Source organism: Pezoporus occidentalis, unplaced genomic scaffold, assembly GCF_034315485.1.
Source record: "Pezoporus occidentalis ecotype Australia unplaced genomic scaffold, CSIRO_AGI_Poc_V1 ctg50, whole genome shotgun sequence".
In the NCBI taxonomy this organism is placed as follows: Eukaryota; Metazoa; Chordata; class Aves; order Psittaciformes; family Psittacidae; genus Pezoporus; species Pezoporus occidentalis.
The window spans coordinates 2339254-2359644 of record NW_026915836.1 but is presented as its reverse complement, the minus strand read 5'-3'; the positions used below and the strand labels follow the sequence as shown (position 1 = coordinate 2359644).

General features: G+C 45.1%; 1 protein-coding gene across 1 annotated transcript in view; it reads left to right on the top strand.

Moving 5' to 3' along the window:
* The first annotated feature begins 654 nt into the window (after positions 1-654).
* The window catches only part of PLB1 (phospholipase B1), an 89943-nt gene continuing 70206 nt past the window's right edge, over positions 655-20391 (top strand). The window contains exons 1-9 of the mRNA XM_062636966.1: positions 655-904; positions 14301-14338; positions 14429-14492; positions 14961-15019; positions 16492-16532; positions 17492-17535; positions 18456-18540; positions 19077-19128; positions 20282-20362. Of these exons, the coding sequence (XP_062492950.1) occupies positions 655-904; positions 14301-14338; positions 14429-14492; positions 14961-15019; positions 16492-16532; positions 17492-17535; positions 18456-18540; positions 19077-19128; positions 20282-20362 (714 nt within the window). The remainder of the gene's footprint in view (positions 905-14300; positions 14339-14428; positions 14493-14960; positions 15020-16491; positions 16533-17491; positions 17536-18455; positions 18541-19076; positions 19129-20281; positions 20363-20391) is intronic.

The following is a 20391-nucleotide window of genomic DNA, read 5'->3' as shown; positions in this document are numbered from 1 at the left end:
TGATGCTGTCAGCGGCTCTCTCATTAACATAAAAGCCTTGGCTATTCACTCTTGTGGGGTTTTTCATGCTGTTTGCATTTTTGAGGTGGGTTGTGTTGGGTTTTTTTTCTTTGTGGATATTAACAGGGGGGAAAACCCAAAGGCAAAAGACATAGGTTTGACACAGTAGGTGAATCGAACTGCTTGTCCTGCTACAGGTCCTCTACCCGGGCAGTCACTGGGATGGTGGGAAGGGATGCTCCACTGCAGGCAGGTGGGCTTGAGGAGCAGAGGCGCTGCCTTCAGGAAAGCCCAGCTCAGCGCACAGACAGGAGGGGGTTATGTGTCATTTCCTCAGGTGCACCATCATCTCTTAAGGCTCCTTTCTACGTTTTTATCCTCTCCTGTCTTTTTTTAATTGACCCTTTCTGCCAGGCGTGGCGAGGGCCGGCTGGGAGCCGGGCGGCCAAAGTCGCTTCTGCAGGGGATCATTAACTCGGGCGTCAGCCAAGGCCATTGAGTGTTTATAAAGCTCAGACAATTAAACACGGTCGCAGCCCTGAAATGCTATAATTGGAAAGCAGACTGTGACGATGTCCACCGAGAGGGCCCAGCTGCCCGGCTCCGAGGCGGGATGGGCGGCAGGGCTGGGCAGGGCTCTGCTGTCCCGACAGCATGGCCGGGCATGGCCAGGGCTGCTCCGTGCAAACGCCCAGGCGGGAGAGTCCCTGCCCTGCTGAGCCTACATGTTCCGGTGTGAAAACAAAGGCTGGGGAGGGAAACACGGGAGAAAAGGGACTTGCCCAGGGCCACCCAACAGCCAGGAGCTGGCTCTGGTCCATGGTGGTCCCTGTGCCAGCCCGGAGCTCTGACATTGCTCCTACAGGCATTTATCATGGCATGAAGACCCTCCCGCTGCCAGGATGTTGGTTTGGGATGGTGAAAGGGCTGGTCTTGTCCCGTGGCTGCCATCTGGGGGGTTTGGGATTGGCCATTAACCAAGTACCGAGCCCCAGGCAGGCTTTGGGGTTGCAGCCGGTGGGGGAGCGGCATGGCTGGGGCTCTTCCCAGGTTATAGGGTACTCCTGCAGCCTGGCCTCCACTCGTAGCCAGTTCTGGGTACCACAGCACCAAATGCCATCAACGCTTGTTCCCCACCAGTGATTCAACAGCCACTGGAGCTCCGTCAGGCAGCTGGTGAACTCGCCTTCCAAGGAGATCTGTGTCTTCTGTAAAGATGCCGAGTACTAGACTGGGATCACCACAGCCCTGCTCCACGCTCTGCAACTGACTCACTGTTTCACCATGAGCATCACTTCACCTTTTTGTGACTCAGAATTTTCATCTATCAATTAGGGATTTATGAGGTTTAATTAAGGTCTGTGAAGCCTTTTGAGATCCTTGCTTGAAAGATGCTGTGCAGGCATAAAGTGGTGTACGCAATGAAGAAAACAAGAGAAATTAAACACTCCAGACGAGAGAGGAGAGAGGGCAGGTTTCCCACTGCTTGGTCTCCCAATTACATGATCCTTGTTTGGATGGCAACCTCACTTTAACCTGTGGACAAACGAACTTGTTCACCCCTTCTTGCAGCAGACAGGCGATGACGTGCAGCAGCATCTTACTCATTAGTTACCTTCAGTCATCTTTCCAGAAGTATGAGCAAACAGGGAAGGGGGAAGGGAGCGAGGGCGGGTGAGGAGTATGAATTCCAGAGAAAAGGGAAGTATCAGAAAGCAAGCTAGGATGTGCAAGGGCCTTTATCACTGCTGCTGAGATCTAGCTCTGCATAGTAACAAACAGGAACAGATCTCATCTGTCCCTAGAGGTACGTGCCCCGGAGCAGGGAAGGGTTGATGAGTTACAGCACGGAGGAAGCAAGAGAGTCTTCTTATGCAAGGCCTCTATTTCAGTGTCAGAGAGGTGGTAGATTCAACCTGAAGGAGTCTGAGGAAAGTGTTTGAACCTAGCTAGGGTTTTTTTTTCTATCATCTTTTTAAAGGTTAAGGCCTTGTTTGCAGAAGTTGTTGAACGCGTACTTCTTTGGCAGCTCATGCTTAAATTTAAGCATGTGCTTAAGGCCTTCACTGAATGGGGATATACCCAAATTTGTTTAGGTGCTTGGTGGAGACCAGGTCGAAGGGGTGGGAGTCTACCAGCAGCTGTGAGGCTAGCCAGACTATGAAGGTCCCCAGGAGCTGCAGAAAGCAGTAATACATGGACAGCCTTACCACGGTACTCGTAAGGTCACGTTGACCTGGGGTAGGAATGGGCAAAAAGGAAGTTCCATCTCCAATCTTTATTTTTTCCTCTGCTTGCTGTACAAACAGCCCTGTGGAAGCTGGCTCCGGTAGGTGTGGTCTGTGTATGCACTCCTGGGCGTGCCACTTTGTTGTGTTAAAACGACCATTCCTCAACTGAAAGCAAGTTTCCAGGTTGTCAATGACAGTCACATCAAAACTGGTGGCCCCTCCCAACACCCATCTGCATGCCTTCCCTCTTAGGTAAGAGCGGAGATGCCTGTTGAGATGACACCCAAACTAGCCATGGGTTTGGTGTCGTTGTTCCACACTGACCTGGGACCCCTCTGAGCATCTTTCCTCTGCCAGGGAAAACTAATGCATGATAGTAATTGCTGCTGGCTAGAACAGGCCCCTGTTTTCAGGGCAGCCACCATAACTCTCCTCTTTTCTCCTGGAAAAGGCTCCCTGAGTCCCTGCAGCTCTCTCTCCTCAGTGTTTCTTAAGCTTATTGTTGGGCTGGCTGGGCTGCTCTGAACTCCATCTTCCTGAAAACGCTGCGCTGGTGCCCCAAATCTGGCACAAGGTCTAGCATCAGTGAGCGCTCTTGTGGGGTAAAGAGTAGTAATGACCTTCTGTGACACACTTATGACACTCCATTAACATATCCCAAAAGAAAGGTTTGTTTTTTTTTGTTGCAACAGCAGCATTCAGTTGACTCATTACATGATCCACTCTAATTCCTCCAGATCCTTTTGTGTAGTACTGCTGCTTAACCAATTATTCCAAGTCATTCATTTGTGCACTTAATTTCTCATTCCCAATCATAGTACTCTGCTGTGTTTTTATTGAATTTTATCCAGTTGATTCTGAGCAGCTTTTGCAATTTATTGAGATCACTTGAAATAATAACATGCAGATTAATTGTTCAGAAAATCCTATGCACAGGCCCATGCCTGCACCCATAGCCGGTTCCAGAGCCCAGCCTTTCCATCTTAAAAACAAAGGCCTCTAGCACTCGATGGCATTCTTGCACCATTCAGCTGAAATGTCAGGATGAAGCTTGGCAAAGCTGTGGATTTTGGAAGGCTCTTCCACTGGAGATATGGAATAAGAGCATCTGTTCAGCTGGCAGTGGCTTTTGGTCTCCAGTCATCTAGCGTTTGCTTTGAGTCACTAATATTTTTTGTATTATTACTGATCTTCAAAGCGTGCAGTCACTGAAAACACGCAAGCTTGACATCGGCTTCTGCCTGTAAGGAGATGGAGCTACTGTTGTGTGATGGTACACCTGGACCACCACAGGTTCATCACGAATCCCCCCGGCCTGACCTTCCCCTCCTAAGGACTGGGGCTACAGCTCCATTGCTATGACATTTTTCCCTCATTCCAGCCGAAAGGTCCGGATATCCCTCGTGTTCCGGAGTGAAAACGCAGGAATTTGGTGTCCTCTCGTGGCAACTGGGAGAGTTACAGTTGGTGAAGCGAGCGTGACCTTCCAAAGGCCAATGGTCTCTGGTCAATGGTCACTAGCTGTGTGCTCTGGGCAGAGCAGTGATATTCCTTCCCGCCCTGCACTGTAAATATTTCTAGTCCAGGCTGGCTTCTGTGGTTTCTGTATGCTCACCCCTCCTATTTATTTTCTGCCTGATTAGCCGCTCCCCTTTCTGGAGCTGCGACTTTGGGTTCAAGATTGACTTGATGGTGTTTGCTCTTTGTTCCCCTGTGATTTCTTTAGCTCACAAAAGGAAATTTAGCTTCTGTAGGCACCTCTTCACAGTTAGCGATGGCTTTAGCCGATTGCCCTTGCATGGCCCCTTAGTAAAATAGGTGTGCCTACGTCCAAAGACCTTTTAACCCACTTCTTCCAGTGCTTAATCTATCACCCTCAGGCTTGCCCCGGTGTGGCTACACTCACTGGGTGAAAGAACTGGTGAGCAAGAAGACACAGAGCACCTGGGCAGCCTGTGTTTGGCTCTTTTAGCCACAAAACAGGTGAGAGCAGCTCAGAGCATTTCATAGATGGTGAACAGTACGGTGGGAGGACTTTTGCCGCAATTTGTGGTGTATAAAGTACTTAAAGGGAGCATGCTGAGCCATAACCTCCAGGTGCTTCTGCTGGATATGGATGAAAACTGATCAACATCAAGGACCTTGGAGGTTAAAAGCCTGTAAGTGTTTGGTGTGACTGCAGCCAGAAGCGTCAACCAACCTTATGACAAAAAGGAGCCTTAACTCCTCTCCTCATCTCATCCACTGTGCTATCACCAGCTAGCCCTTTTTAAGGACAACACAAGTATTAATGATACAAAAGGAATATAGCACACCTGGGGCTAGCTCATTGAGGTCAAAGTGATACGTTCTCTGACATGTAGAGGCAGGCTGAGAGACAAACGTCTGCAGTGGAGTGAGGTAAACAGAGTCTTTTGGGGTGTGGGTAGATGGACTGGCAAGTCTGGGACACCACGGCACCTAGACAGGCTGACCCCACGGAGTCTGCGTGTTGTACCTTCATGTGGGAAGAGCTTCAGAGAGCACAGTCCAGAGCTTCCCACACAGCTGCTGCAATTACAGCACTGGCTGTAAACGGAGCCCCTTTGTGGCGTGAATACACAGCAAAAAGCTGGCACTGCTTTGGGAGTTTTATAGCTTAATGGAAAAGAATGGGAGAAAGGGAATACTAGTGCTTCCATTTCACAGGAAAAAAACAAACACAGCACTTTGAGACTTGGGCTGCAGTTCACAGATGTATTTATTTAGTGCCTGATTTCCATGCAAATCTTTCAGAATTAGCTACTTTGGGTGCAAGCATCAGTGAGCTCACCCAGAGACTCACAGGAAGACAGCATACATTTTCTGGTCCCTATTCTAAAACTCCATCACTGTCTATCAGAGGCAGACAAACTGCTTCCCTTAGCTATCTGCCTTCCTGCCAGCGCTGCTCTCTCGAGGCTGTGGTAGCACTGGTGGACTCTCTTAAGACTGTGGCTGTAAACAGTGCTCTCCAGAAGCGAGCATTATCTCCTGATCTGATAACTGAGGGGCCAGCTGAACATGAGGACAGGGGAAGTAACTGGTCCCCGTCTTCTTCCTGCTTACAGACTCAAAACAAACCCTCACGCTATAGAAAAGTCAGCAAAAAGTCTTTAGCAGATGATCTTTAAGCCTTGACTTCTGCTGTTGTCTGTGTGTTCAGAGCCCTCAGCTGGCTTGCAGCCTGCATGAGCTGGCCTACAGAAGGTTAACAACTAGCAGGAGAACCCCCTCCCTCCTTCCCACAACCCTGGGGCATTTGCCCTTGTGGAGCAGGGGGGATTTCTGCTTATGCCATGATCTGCAGCTCACCTATATAAAAGGCCCAGAAGATGCTAGAAAAGGCAGTGAGGAGCAGATCTGGCTTTTGCTGTGTGGGTGCATCATGTTTTTAGGACAAGTAGTGAGACATGAGGGACCTGTGCCAGCTGTCTGAGCTGCAAAGGCAGGCTGGGGTACCACCAGCTTCCCAGCAGTGCCAAGCACATCCTGTGGAGATGGACTTTGTGCTTTACTTTGGTGCCAGCCTCAGCTCAGTGGCTAAAGGGCTTGTGCCCTTGTCAAGCAATCAAACAGGGGGAGGTTGCACCCTCCTGCAGGCACAAGGAAGAAATTCTCAGTTTCATTCAGTTATTGTGAGGTTTCACTGTAATACTGCTGCCTTCATCTACTGCGGGGTGGTTGGAGGAGGCTGCTGCCTCGTAGCTCATCCAAAACATGGCTATAACTTCAGCAGTGACCTTGCTTATTTGCTTGCTTATGGCCACATCTCAGGTCTCCATAGGAGCTCTGCCGGTCCCAATTACCCAAGTGAAGAGTCCAGTGCTCCAGTCATGTGCAGAGCTTAGAAAAAACCATTACAGAAGTGTATCTGAGGCTTTGTGTTTGCACTTTTTTACAGGCATGCCTTTTTGAAAGCCATTTTACAAACAATTTACATCCTCCTCGTCTTCAACTCCAGAAACTTGGGGTGTTTTTAAGAAGGGCACCAAGTAGTGCAAGGCTTTTTGCCCGCTTTCCGTAACCTGGCCATTCGCAGGGCGGTGCTTGCTGACTCCTGCCCTAAACGGCTAAATTAGCGTTTGGTTTCCTGTGTTCCTTTGAGTACTTGCATTCTCTCCAGCAGGTGGTAGCAGCCTCCTTCAAGCTGCGCAGCCCTCCCGCTTATTGCTGCGGCATTGCTGCCCCGTGATTCACGTCCCTTGGCTGTCCTTGGCCTCGCTTGTGTCATCCTCAGCTGCACGCCTGGATTCTCCTGTCCAAGAAGATCTGCTGTTTAGGTACAGAGGGAGCGCTCACAACGTGAAGAGCAGCGACAGGAGGCGGTGGCACAACAGCATGAAGAAATGAGAAACGTCTCGCAGTTGTATGTGATTTACTCCCGATGATTTCACAGCACTGTCATGCGAGGGTCTTGTAGATAGAACAATACAATACATCCAGAGTCACCATCTAAAGCCTTGGCTAGGCAGTAGAACTGGCTGAAGCACTGACAGGTCACAGACAGGCTGCATCTGCAAATGAAACCGAGAATCAGTCTGCCTTTGTGTTTCCACCATGTCCTCTGTTATGCCTGTGTAATAGGATAGTTTTGCGGATACAATTACATGATCCTCTGTTATATGGCCTCTGCTTGTCAGATGCTGAGCAAGTTGCCTCCCTAACTTACTCAGTAAAAGGTTGTGCTCATGGTGATAAACACCATGTGTTTAATTACAAGTGGTTGAGTACTGTGGGTTTTTGTGTCTGGGTTTTGGTTTTCCTTTTTTCTTTTAGTGTGCAGCCATAGATTCACTATTTGTATTTTAAAACACTGGCTCTATAGCTGAGGAGGCAGATAGGTTGGCAGAGCTTCTGGTTCTCAATATTCTGTATTAAGTAAAAGGAATGCAAGGAAGAGCTCTGTTTCAGTGAGCAGATAAGAAAAATCTTCAAGACAAGGTAGAAAAATCCCTTGGCTTTCCCAGCTGTAACTCCCATAGCAGGTATGAGAGGTAAAGCTCTAGGTTTATTATAAGCCACCTAAGAATGAGGCAATGGGCCAGGAAGTTTGGCTAATATGTCTGAATGCATATGTTTGAGTATCTGGGTGTTGCTTACTCTGAAGCTGAGACTGGGACCTGACTTTTGTTTTCGTGGTGTTTTGCACTGTTCAGCCTAGATGTATTAAACAGGTCCTTCTCTTGCACCAAGGCACAAAGCTTCTGCTCTTCACCACCAGCTCCCATGCAAAGCTCTACTGTGCCAATTATGTTTTGAGCCTTCTCCACCCGGGGCAGGTGCTAAGAAGACTCGCACAGCTCAAGCAGGGTTAGCTCCAAGGTCCAGCTCGCTCCTTGTCCGGCTTGAGCAGCAGTAGGTTGATCATTCAGTAATCAGCTGTATGGCTGTGGTTCCCTAGGGTATTCAACAGTACCATCAGCTGAGGGCTGTCTCATGGCCTGGAGCTCTCCGTGCCTTCTGTAGCAGCATCTAGCTTTGCTCTTATACTAATGCAAAAGCTTTAATTTATCTCTGACACCTTCTACATCTAAGATAAAATTGTCCCTTCTCTCTTTTGCAGACTTCTTTGATCTTTGCTGCCACTTGCTATTTGCTGTTCAATCTCTGAGCTATTTTGATGCTTGAGTGGTGGGAAGGAGTGTTTACAGAAGATTTACAAGCCTTATAGTTAATGCTGTTTTCTTTCTGGAGCGTGTCACAGTGTCTAAAGGCTAAACTCTAAGTCTTGGAGCTGTGGTTTATGGCAAATGTTATGGATTAATGCTGTCTTCCTTCCTGTGTTTGGTTGGTGTACAATGAGGAAGACACTTTCTGGGATTTTAAACACTTCTGGCTCATTAAGTCTATTTCTCAGACTTGTTGACAGCAACAGCTCTCTGTCAAGGAGTGAATCAGCCACAAACCCTTTCATGTAATGACAAAACCCACCAAAGGTAGCTCCCATCCATGCTGAAACTGTGCAGTGCCACTTTGATTGACATGCGTTAACAGCCCTGACCAGCCTCACCTGGGGCCTCCCTCATCCTGCTTATCTTCCTGGGAGCTCCATTTCACCTCAGCCCAGACAGGGGAGCTGTTGACTGGTGTGTCCTAACAGTGAGTAAGCTTCTAATTTTTCATTACCTTGCTGGTCAAAGGAGTCTGGGTGCTCAACTGTGCTTCAGATTGTGAGACCCACGAGTGGAATGAGCTCATACCTCTCAGACTTGATCATTTTGCTGTGTCTGAGGTGAGCAGCCCCTTGCACTGGTGAGGTTTGGGGTATGTTTGTCCTGGCATGAGCTTGGAGACTCAGGGGGTGGAGGAACGCTTTCCCCTGTCTATGCAGATTCCTTCTTGCATATCACTGAACAAGGGCTGTTTGTGTCCAGAATTAGTATTGCATTCCTGGTTTTGAAAAGGAAAGTGGGCATAAGATCTGCTTCTAATGTGTTCCTTCCAAGAATGTCAAATTTTAGTCGTGAAACAACAGGAAGCCAAAATAAACACAGCCCTTTGAAGGATGGGTTAGACTGCCTGAGCTGGGTGTGTCGGTGGCATTTAAAGCTATTTACTTAAGCAGCCTCCCATTATTCATGTAGGAGCTCTATCTGGGTGTCAGTGGGCTTTGGGGAGACCAGAGGGTACTCTGGTGTTTTGTGTGAGGGCAGCAGGCTGGTCTTCAGAGGTTTGATCCTGTAATTAAGGCATAACAGTCTCAAGGGGGGGTATCACATCGCAGTGCACACTCTCTGACCCTGCAAAAGTGCCCAGGTTACTGCAATAGCATTGTAGCAAGGGTTTTGGAGATCCCTTTGCAGAATGAGGGCACAGTTACTGATCCTGCTTGTCCACCAGTTCTCTGTCTTGGCAAATACTGGTAAGGCATGCCTCAGTGAAGGAAAACTTCCAGGAAGCACTGCCTGCATCCTATGGGCTGAAGCTGTAGAGGTGGTCTTTAACCTGCCTGCTGCCAGGACTGGTGGTACTCAATGGCTTGTGTTATTTTCCCTCAAAACCTCTCTGCTTCTCTCGCTGTTGAGGAACTTCATGGTCTCAAGTGACACATCCCTTACTTTGTCTCACTTTAGGACAAGGTTTCACAGCACAAGGCAGACCTGTGCTGCTCTGCATCACAGTTTGCTGCTGCAATATGTGGAGGCTTACTCTCCTTGCTTGGGTCACAACCCTCCCATGCTCTTCTGTGCTGTGTTGGGTGTTGTTCCTGACCCTCTGTCAGCCAGTCAAACTGAGGGTTTTGGAGTTATGGTGCATTGGGAAATGAACTGGTGCTTCTGGAGCTAGTGGAAGAGAGATGAGGCTGGCTGAAGGCAAGGAAGGAGCAGAGGCAGGGAAGGAAACAAGAAGAAGAGCACAGCCTTTCTCTTCATGTGGGTGTGAGCTGTTACACAGTTGGTTGCCCTTGTTGCCTCAGGAGCAGAGGCTCCTTCCCTGCCTGGTAGAGACAAACTAATGCCAAATTAATGTGTTCTGTATTGACTAGAAGAGCCTTGACCCTGCTGGAAGCTGACTCACGTGATTGTAGTCCCTCAGGAAAGCAGCCAGTCCTCTCTGAGCAGGTGAGAGAAGCTGTGCCACTTCTGTATTCCTTTGACCCTTGGATGGGGTAACTTATAAACTGAGATTGCATGTTTCTTTAGGTTGGATATCACTGTCACTTTGCTTTCCAAAGGTAAAGAGGCTAATAAGTTTTATGGCTGCTGGTTTATCAGCTTGTTACAATATAAAGGAGGAAAAAGAAGAGAATTTCTTTCTTCGCAGCCTTAGCGTCTAACAGAGAGCACTCCAGGATTATCAGTTCATAGAGGCACTTATCATGAAGCTATTGTTAGGCCTGTTGTTCCTTTCATTGCTCTTCTCAGAAGGTAAGTTTTGCAAGGCCTTTGGATTTGAGTTACACAGTATTTAGGAACCTATATTTTTAGGTGTTGCAAGGTGGGTATATAGCAGGAGCCTTAGAAGCAGGATGAAGAAAATCTGTGAGTAAAACTGTGATCTTGTATGTAATTTTGGGTATGTTTGATCATTTTCAATGAAGATATATGCCTTTGTAGTGTTCTGGAGATGGACTGCATCTTAGGCAGGCATGAAGGCTTTCTGCTAAGAAAAACATCAAGTAATTAGACTAAAAGTGAGATCTGTCCCAAAATAATGCAGAAATTCAAGAAAGGGACAGAGGCTTTTCCTAAATTCATATTTATAATCACCGACTTTTTGGTGATGTAAGATTGTGTGAATGGGTCAGGCAGCATCCTGGTACTCAGGGCATCGTTGTGCAGATTCCTGCAAGTCTCAGGGTAGCGAGCAGTCTTTGTTCTCTGTACTGGGTCTGTGAAGTCCATGTTTGGTGCCAGAAGTCAGTTTTATAGGTGCTCTGGGACTAAAAATGTTGTGTATATTTTGGCCTACTTGGCTGTATGCTTCAGCTCTCTGAATGCAAGGAAGTAATGATAAATAGTGATAATGCTTTACTTTACGAGCGGGTAAGTATCTTCAGAGGCTTGTAAGGTGCTCTGATAAATAACTAACTGTTAGGAGGTTTTGATTCCTAAAATAAACATCAGAAATGCTTTCAGCTGAGCCTTTTAATTTAAAGGAAAAGAAGCACGGTGACTACAGTTCTGTGAAAATTTGGTTGAGGAAAAGTTGCTTGAGAGCAGCCCATAAGAATTATTAGCTGAAACAGGTTAACTACAAGAGCAAGGGAGGAAGGAGTAGAATCTTTCTCCTCAATCTGGAAGAATTGCCAGAAAAATAATTCACTTTTTTTTTTCTTTCGTGATGTTGAGAAAATTAAAAATACAAACTAGAAGTATTAAATGGCAACGTAAGGGAGTAACTGTAATATTGGGAACAGCAGGAGTTAAAGGAATCATCCTATGGAAAGCAAATGAAGTTAAAATTTAATCAGCCAAGCCAAAAATGAATCTGAGGGGAAACAATGAATCATTTTTGAAGGAATAACAGCTAATAAGTCCTCTTTTAAGTACATCTGAAACAGGGAGCCTGTAGGGGTGACTGATGTGTGGAAGAAAGCTGAAGCCCAACAGAAAAACTAATTTCTTCTTTTCTTTGGTGTCTCTGCACCCAGCTTAAAAACAGCCTTGCACTCAGAGCTGTTCAGCATGGGACAAGTGGGGAAAGGGTCAAATCCTTGAACAAATTGATAACAAAATCAAAACTGCCAAGATTAGATGATACCCACCCAAGGGGATGAGCCAAGCAGAAATAGGAACCTGTCCATTGTATGCGGTGCAAACTACTTCTTGAATCAGTATTGGTGTTGGGAATGGAAGATGGCAAGTGGGAAACCAGTTTTTATAATGGGCTCTGTTTTAGGGGATCTGGAGAACTGCAGTGGCAGTTGTACAAAAGCAGCAAGGTTGTCTTCTGCACAAAACAAATTGGTGATAGCAGCATAAAGAACTGAGTGAACTGACTTGGGGTAAATATGATATAACGGGGACCTTCCCTGTGGAGGAAGAAAATCCATTACAATGGGCATATACCCATGGATTAATTCTTCAGCTGGGCTGTGTTTGTATTTCCACAAATCCTTTTAAGCAAGAGCTCTTAAGGAAGCCAACTGTCATGGTCTAAGAGTGAGGGCACCTTTGCAGGCCCATGGTTAAAAGCTGGCGACTGAGCAATCAGGTTGCAGGTTCAATCTGTGAGAAGAGGGGAGAGTGAACCTGCAAAAGCTGCACGGGGATGTGGGCTCTCCATGTATTCAGAAATGATCTGAATAAAGGGTCATGCTAGTTGGCTGATGTAAAACTATTTAGGATGCTCAGAATGAAAACTTAAAAGTAATGCATAAGGGAAAACTTACTCTAGCTATGTGTACACCATGGTGAACTCTAAATCAAATACTGCTTGGTCACAGAACATAGCTGTCTGAAGGCATCAGCTCAGTGTTAGAAACAGTCAGAGACAAACGATTTCAGGAGTCAGGGAGAGAACAGGATAGAAAACACTTCTGCTGCTATGTATGGGTCCATACTTCATCTTGACAGTTGTCTGCATGAGGGAAAAGCTAGGAGGAGGATAGAGGGGAAGAGTACTCAGACTTATGAAACAACTTCCACATGAGATCAAACAGACTCACTTCAGCTTGGAAGAAGGATGGAGAGGTGTACGATAAAGATACACACACATATGTTAAATGGTAAATTTTGTGGAAACGGGGAAATGACAACTCTTTACAAGAACAAGGAAACAGATCAAGTTATTAACAAATGAGAGTACTTTTTTTGAGCACTATTAAATTATGAAGCGCCTTTGCCACAGGTCTTGGGGGAAGCAAAAAAGAGCAAAAAAAGATAGGAAGAACAAACAGCAAATTCATGAAAGGGCAGGCTCAGGGTGTTCTCTAGCAGGAGGTAATTGCTTTCTGAGGGACACCAGTAGCATTGATCGTTGAGAGGATAAAGCATGGAAGTACAAATGTATTTTCCTTATTCTTTCTTTAAACTTCTGCATCTGGATGTTGTCAGAGGCAGAATCTTATATTGGATGGAGCTTCATTCTGACACAGTACAGCCATACTTAAATGTTTGAAATATTGAGGGATTGTTCCATGCCCTCCAAGATTCCCTCTAGTCCTGGACACTGGGATTGAACCCGCTTTTTCCCTTGATAACAACCCGTGGATCTATTCTCAAATATAGTTGAAACTAAAGTTCTCAAAGATGCTGAGTTTCTGCAACAGATTTGCATGATGCAGGCCAGTCTCTCATTGTACATGTCTCTAGTATCTCAAATATGAGAGCTGGGGCTCTGGTTATCGTCCTGAGTAAAGCATCATCTAGAAACACTGACTGAACAAGCACAAATTTTAAATGACATTTTAAATGGCAGCCAGCAACAAGTGTCCCAAATTTCTATCGAGTACAGTAAAAGGTATATAAATTTCCAAATGGCTCATGCCTGAAACACAAGCGGGGATAACCCCCAAATATATGGAAGTTGCTGACAGTTACTAAAGGTAACTGTAGTGTGACTCATGAGACAGGCTGAGGTGGACATGGGGAGCAGTAGTGGCTTTCTTCTACCGTGCTGACCTCTGTGTGCACTGGTACCCTTGTCCTGCTTGGGCCAGGCATGCCACCTCCTTGCAGCATGAGTGCTGCCAGCTGCCCTATGCCCAAGCATATCTCACGTGCTGCTCTGAGCTGCCTCTGCGTTTTCTCTTGGCAAAGAAAGATGTACAAGCAGAAGTATGCAGCAAGACAAAATGTTCCAGAAGTAGCTCCTGGGTACTAAAGGGCAGCTGTTCCAAGCACAGCAAGACTTGTTATGAGACTTGCTGGATGCTGATGGCTGCAGTGTGGCATAGGCAGGGACACAGCTGTCAGCTGAGGATCCAGACCCAGACTTCATGGTTACCTTTGTGGAGATTTTTAGGATAAACCAAAATATATGTGTATAAATCCAAGTGTGTACTCAAGGAAAGAGAATAATATTTGCTGAAATAGCCTGTGGAGCCAGAAGTCAGGTCTGTAGCCATTTCATCTGTCAAGACTCTTGGAGAAGAAACTACAGATGTTTCTGTACCGCTACAGCACTCACAACAGTGTGATGTTACTGCCTGAATGTGGAAGATGAAGATTAATGTGAATTGCTCTTTCTAAGGAGTTCCACCTTGTACATGTCCAAGTGTCTTTAAATTTGGACAGAATAAGACTACAGTGATATATGGAATGTACTGAAGAGGAAAACTGGTAGAAAAGGCCTGTGGAGGATGAGGTTGGTTGAGGAGATGCAGAAGCAATCCATCACCTGTGTGTATGACTTCACTGTATTCCACTGATTCCAACAGATCTCACCTGCTTATAATAACTAAAAGCTTATTCTAGTATAACAAAACTAAGAAAATACCTTTGTTGGGATGAGTCTCACCTCTGGAAAGTAGGGCAGAGGAGCAAGGTTGCTCCTCTCAAGATTCTGTGGTTTTAGGTGTATTAAATCTTCTGAACTGCTTTTTTAAAGGGGGGGGAAAAAAAAAGGCAAGGCAGCACAGCTAATTCTTTTAATGTTTTTAAGGTAATGCTGATCATCTGGAAGAATGGGGGAAACTAAAGGTAAGCTTGGTAGTGTGTAAAAAATGGAGCCCATGGGACCCTTTCTGTTAGATCTAAACAATCAACCCTATTTCTTTGTTTCTGTCAAAGGCTATAAGAAACTTCCAGCTTTCATGTGAGCAGGTGATGTTTCCCGAGACCCCTGCATCTTCAGGTTTGTGTTTGATGTTATCCTTGTAGAGGCTTTCCCTCCCAGAATCATTTGAGAATGGGCTGGGGGAGAAATCAGCTGTTTGAGGGGATGCATATATGTGGGATGTGAGGTATAAGTGGAGGTAGATTCTACAATTTCCATAGTTATTGTTCTAATCATAATTGCTTTTCTTAGTTTCTTCAGCTGCTAACTGAGGATGCTACGATTACTTCAGTTATTCACAGCAGTGTTCTGTGACCTCTCCTTGCTTGGTGGTTGAGCATTTCAGTGCACCTAAGTACCCAAAGTATTTATTGAACACCTGAGTAAAGTTTCTCATCCTCTCTGACTGATTTAAAACTGCCAGTGGAAACAATCAGTATAGACTAAAGTTTTAATCAGTTTTGTTGCTTTAATATACTGGTGAATGTGATTTTTCTGTTAAGGTTACAGCTCTTTTTTAACCTGATGTCTTTCACTTTTCTACAGTTCATACTCTGAGGCCAGCTGACATTAAAACAGTCACTGCAATAGGAAGTTTGCAAAGAGTAAGTACAAGCAGGAAGTGTGCTAAACATGACCCATTTCCTCCCCTATGATGGTGAAGAGAGCTGATGATGTAGTTTGGGGTCACAGTTAGGGCATTCAGGACTTGAATCTTTCCACAAACATCAAAGGCTTCTGGTGAAAAATGACTGGAAATACGTGCTGTTCAGTGTTCCAGTATAACCTGAGACTAAAAACAGCCAGCTGACTTCGTGCAGGAGGAAATGTGATCACAGTGCTCTTGCAGAGAACCATAATATTTGATTAGAGTGCTTGGGTTTTCCTAACGATGAGCATATCAGATCAATTGACTGGAAGAAGAAGCTGAGAAAATTCAAACTGGAATAATTTTGCTGATCACCAGTAGAACAAATTATTAAGAATTGCAGTAGATTTTCCACCCTGTTGAAATGCTTTCCATAGAAACTGGTTTCCTACCTAGAAGGCAGAAGGTCTATAAGAACCACAAAGATGTATTTCTGATGTATGAATCAGTGGGTAAAGTTCTCCTGCCTGTTCTATTACAGTGAGATTTGGTTGATCTTTACTTACCTTACTAGTTGGAAATGAATATCAGAAATAGATCTGAGGCCCAGTTAAAAGCCTCTAACCACAGCTCTCAGTCTTTAAAGAAGTATAGAAATGCACAATGGACAAAAATTTGTAGCCATTGCAAGTCTACAGCTGCAAAGAAGTGGGGGAGATTCTGCCTTATCACAAAACAACTTTCAGATTTGAGGTGGTATTCATCAAGACCTCATACTTTTCCTTGGGATAAACGATTCCTATTAGAAATTCAGCACTCCTGAACTCCTTGTGAGTAGCTCTCTCTTTGAAAGGAAATAATTGTCTTAACTGCAGAGGCGCAGATGTGTGGTCCTTTAGAGCAAGGGTTTGGTCTTTTTTTGCACTACTGTCTTTATTGGTTGTGGATGGTGCCGTAGAAAAACAAAGAAATGATCTTCTTTTAAGGAACGTCTGCTTTCCTAGAGCAAACATTTCTGCCACTGTCTTCTCCACACACCATCTGGAATCAGTGATGTTCCTCTGTTACGTTCAGGGGTTTTTAAATAGACACCATATTGGCTGAGTACCATCCGTGTAAATTAGCTAAATGAGTTCTGGTAATGTCCCTTGTTGAAAAGGAGTAGATCCTGAGAAATTTAGTTTAGAGCAGCATTTCATTTGACTGAATTTGTGTTCAGCTAGGCAAATTTAATTTTAAGCCATGTGTAATACATTCATTAATGAAAGTAGTAACTAAGAAAGGATTACCAGGCTGTGGAAATGCACTGTACTAAGGAAGCTCTGGAAAATAAGTGTGTGAGTAACTACAACACGATGGAGAAGACTATGTAGAAAAAGATGCAACCTATACAGAAGTGGGTTATGGTAGGGGTATGTATACATGTAGCGTACGTAGAGTTAGTTTGCCCTTTGCTTAATGCTATTCTTCTTGCTTGTTTGTTCACAGGCTCCGGGTTCTGATGTACATCATGAGGATTTACTCCAAAGGTAACAATCATTTGTTAGCATTGACAAATGTCATGATACTAATTTTACAGTATCACAGTGCAAGAATTATGCCCAAGCAAAATTATTATTGTTTTCTAGAGAGGAGGAGAAAGACTATGTAAGATATAAAGCATTTTAGGATGCCGGATCTTTCTCAATCCTTGGATAACAGAAATCCTTTCTAGTTTGCAAGATATAGAACTACCTTAGGGTTGCAATAACTTTGATTAAGAATCATTGCTGCATGATGAATCCTAAGTAGTAAATATCATCATTCACTAGTCAGAGACCAGGAGGCAAGGATTTATTATAGCAAAGAAAGCACCTAGGAGTCCTGACACCCTGTATCACACAGTATCACAGTATGCTGGAGATTGGAAGGGACCTCAAAAGATCATCTAGTCCAATCCCTGTCCTCTGCTTGAATTATTCCCAGTGCTTCATGGACAAGCTTTACCCCATTTTCATCTTTCATGTCCCCTTAGAAGATCTAGATCAACGAGTGAATATACAGCTAAACCTTGTAGATGCAAGGCTGTGTTATCTCTTGTGGGTCACAGCATTCCAGATGAGGATTTGGCCCTGCACAGATGAACTTTAAAAGACTATTTTACTATTTTTCTCAAACAGTTGCATAAACATCTGTGCCCACTTGTATGTGGGTGCCCACAGAGAGGTCCCTGCATTACTTGTGCCTATGCATAAGCACAATTATTGCAACATGCCTAGTGTAGAGACACAAAATTTGGGCTCGAACGCTGTGTTCTTACTCAGCAGTAGCTGATGACATGATAGTTTTGGGGAAAGAGAGTCCCCATTCTTAATTTCAGCAGCTGCAGTGAGCACTCATTCTGAGCTGTAGCGTAGCTAATAAGAAATAGAGGCTGTGCTGTAATGTGACTTTTTTCTTTGAGAAATGGAATAACAGCAACTTCCTGTTTTCTCTTCCTTTTCTATAGCACAGGAAAGAGCTTCCTCGAAGTGAGCGTGGAAACTTTAGCAGGTGCGTCTTGCTGCCACACCGAAAACGGAGCCAATTGATTGAACAGCTCACTGACAGGGGTGTAAGGGAAGTCTAAGGGACAGTGTGCTTGGGGTACATGAGTATAGTCAGGCTGGGTTACCTGTGCTGGCTTTAAAGAGGCTGTCTGGGTACAAAAATAGCAGTGAGGAAGGGGTGCTGCCGTGTGCTGCAGGAATCTTACATGACCAACAGGGATTTTTTGGGCTGCTGCTACTACCCATGCCACAGTTTCTGCTGGTGTGTGCTTGCTGCACGTGCTAGTCCAGAGAAATCTTGTGTGGGTTTGTCTGTCCAGTACTCTTCCTGCTGCCCTGTGTTCAGGATTTACATTGGGGCTGCCATAGATGCACCACATAAACGAATTATTCATCATTCAGCTGGTTCCAGCTGGCTCTGAAGGCAGCCTGGACTTGCTTGAAGGGTGTTGCAAGTAAAACCTTCAGGTCCACTGAAATGTTGAGCTGCAATAGCTCAAGGATTTGACTCTCAAAACCTGCTTCTCGGTGTCTTCACATCACCTCCATTTCCCTTTGAAAGGGATTAAAAACCTGGCAGCTCAGCACTGCAGGAGGCTCTCTCCAGGTAGACCTTTCCAGTACCTTTCTATCTAGAGCTGCCTGTATTTAAATCCACCTAAACCACTTGCAGCTGACATGAGAGATGGGGGATGGAGGTTTCTGACTGACCTGAGTCTGAAGGCAAAATCAGGCACCAAACCTCCACTTCAGAAGGTGAGGAGCAAAACCAGCAAGAAGAGTTGCAGAGGGGCTTTAATGCCTGCCAAGATATCCTCAGACTTTATATTTTCTGGCTGCTTTAGTTCTATTGTGTTTATAGTGAAGTGGCAGAGTAACAGTCCCTTGTGTGCAGAAATCGCCTAACCTGTGTATGTCTTTCAGCTCTCATTAGCAGTTTTAATCCCTTGGTCCTACACCAGTCTCCTCTGCTTGGCACAAAGGGAGAGACACCAGACAGTCAAGCCATGTGAGTCTGAGGGTATTTCACTGGGCAGTTGATTTGCCGCTGGCAAAGGGTAGGATGGAAGCCTTTTACACTGCAGCAGTTCACTGGACACCCAATATATTCAGTGGTGGCAGAGGCTGCACTGACACTCCAGAGGCAGACCCTCCCACTGTGGCTCAATTGTCACCTCTCGGAGGTAAAAGGGACAAAGCCCACTGTGCAATTTGGGGTCTGGATCATCTAACCTAAAGGCCTCCATCTTTATATCTGGGAAAACAATTTTTTTTGGATCAAATAGAATTAGAGATGTGCCTACCAAGCCGTGCCTGCTGTTTTCATCTAAGAGCGCATGTCTGAAAGTGAGATGCCTGAATATGAGCTAATCACTCCAGGCTCTCTGTGTAGCACAGACAAGTGCCTAATCTTAACACATTTAGGAGAGCAAAGATTAGTCCCACCTGAAGTCTCAAATGTTGCTTGATTTAATGGTAAAAATCAGCCAAAGCTTTACATTTAGCGATGCTTTCATAGTTTCTCTTTTCCTTTCTGCTTTTCAGAGACCTCCTGCATCAAGCTGAAGAAATAGTGAAGCTCATGAAAGAGAATCAGGTTTGTTTAAAGCACAGGACAATTCAGAGAGTTTGGTGTTGAAGCAGGAATAAAGGGAGAAATGTGATTAAATACTCTGACAGCACTCAGAAGTCTCTTCAAAAGAGAAAATGCCATTTCTTGGGGTTAATGGACTTTGGTCTTTCTATTGTAAATAAGAATCAGTTCTGTACCTTTCAATTAAAGAGTTTTGTTCTCAAAAGTGTCCCACCTGGTTTCCGATTATCAGTGGCTGAAGAGCTTGGTAGGGGAGCCAATACGTTTGCTTTCTTTTGATTAAGGATGCGAGACCTCTGCTAGCTACACTCTCTAATGGTGCCAGCGTTTCTGAGAAGTCAACACCCAAAGCCAATTCTCAGTATTTGTCTCTTCAGTTTCCTCTTGATCATTTAGGGTCATATTTTCAAGAAAGACAGAAAAGACCTAGATACGCTTTGGCTGGTGTCAGTGGTTGACGCTGGTGAGACCTTGAATTATTACTCATGGCTGAGTGCTTTGTAAATCCCATCCTGCAGTTTTATGCATTCTTTTTTCTTTTATTCTTAACCCTGAAGCACTTTATTCTGTAAAATGGCCTTGACATAATGGGAAAATGTAATTGGCAAGGCGATTCTGCTGTTGCCTCCTTGCTCTACAGGAGCCCATTGGACTGTTTGTACATGGACTTGGCATACATTTGGGGAGCTGAGTAGTTTGAACCCACGCTCTTTAGGATTGGCCTAATAAACAGCTGAGAAGGGCTCTGGCGCTCAGATTCTTGCTCCAGTCTTCATCTTACTAGTGTGACCCAGTCTCAGCACTTTGGGCATGTTAACCCTGTCAGCAAGCTGTGACACTGATGGAAAGAAGCAGCATGAAGCTCTGCGCTGAGTTGTGTGTGCTCAACTTCTCAAATAGACTCCCTGATGGCAGAAGGAATTTCTGGCTCTATCCTGACATTTTTATAGCTGACAGCTTTAATTGCAGTATTTGCTGTCTCTAGGGAAGAGCTGGACGGCTTGTCAAATGGAAGGGATCAGGACAACCAGGGTTGGGCCATGGACTACTGCTTGGTCTTGTTGATTTAAAGCCATAACAAATCTTCTGTGAGGAAGGAAAACACCAAACAGGTCTCTTATTGTCCTATTCCTTCAATTTTATTTTTTCCTCCCAGATGATGGACTTCCAAAATGACTGGAAACTGATCACAGTTTTTTTTAGTGCTGAATGTTCTTCCTGTGCCTCCACACAACTGGTAAGCTTTTAACAGGGTGGTTTAGCAGG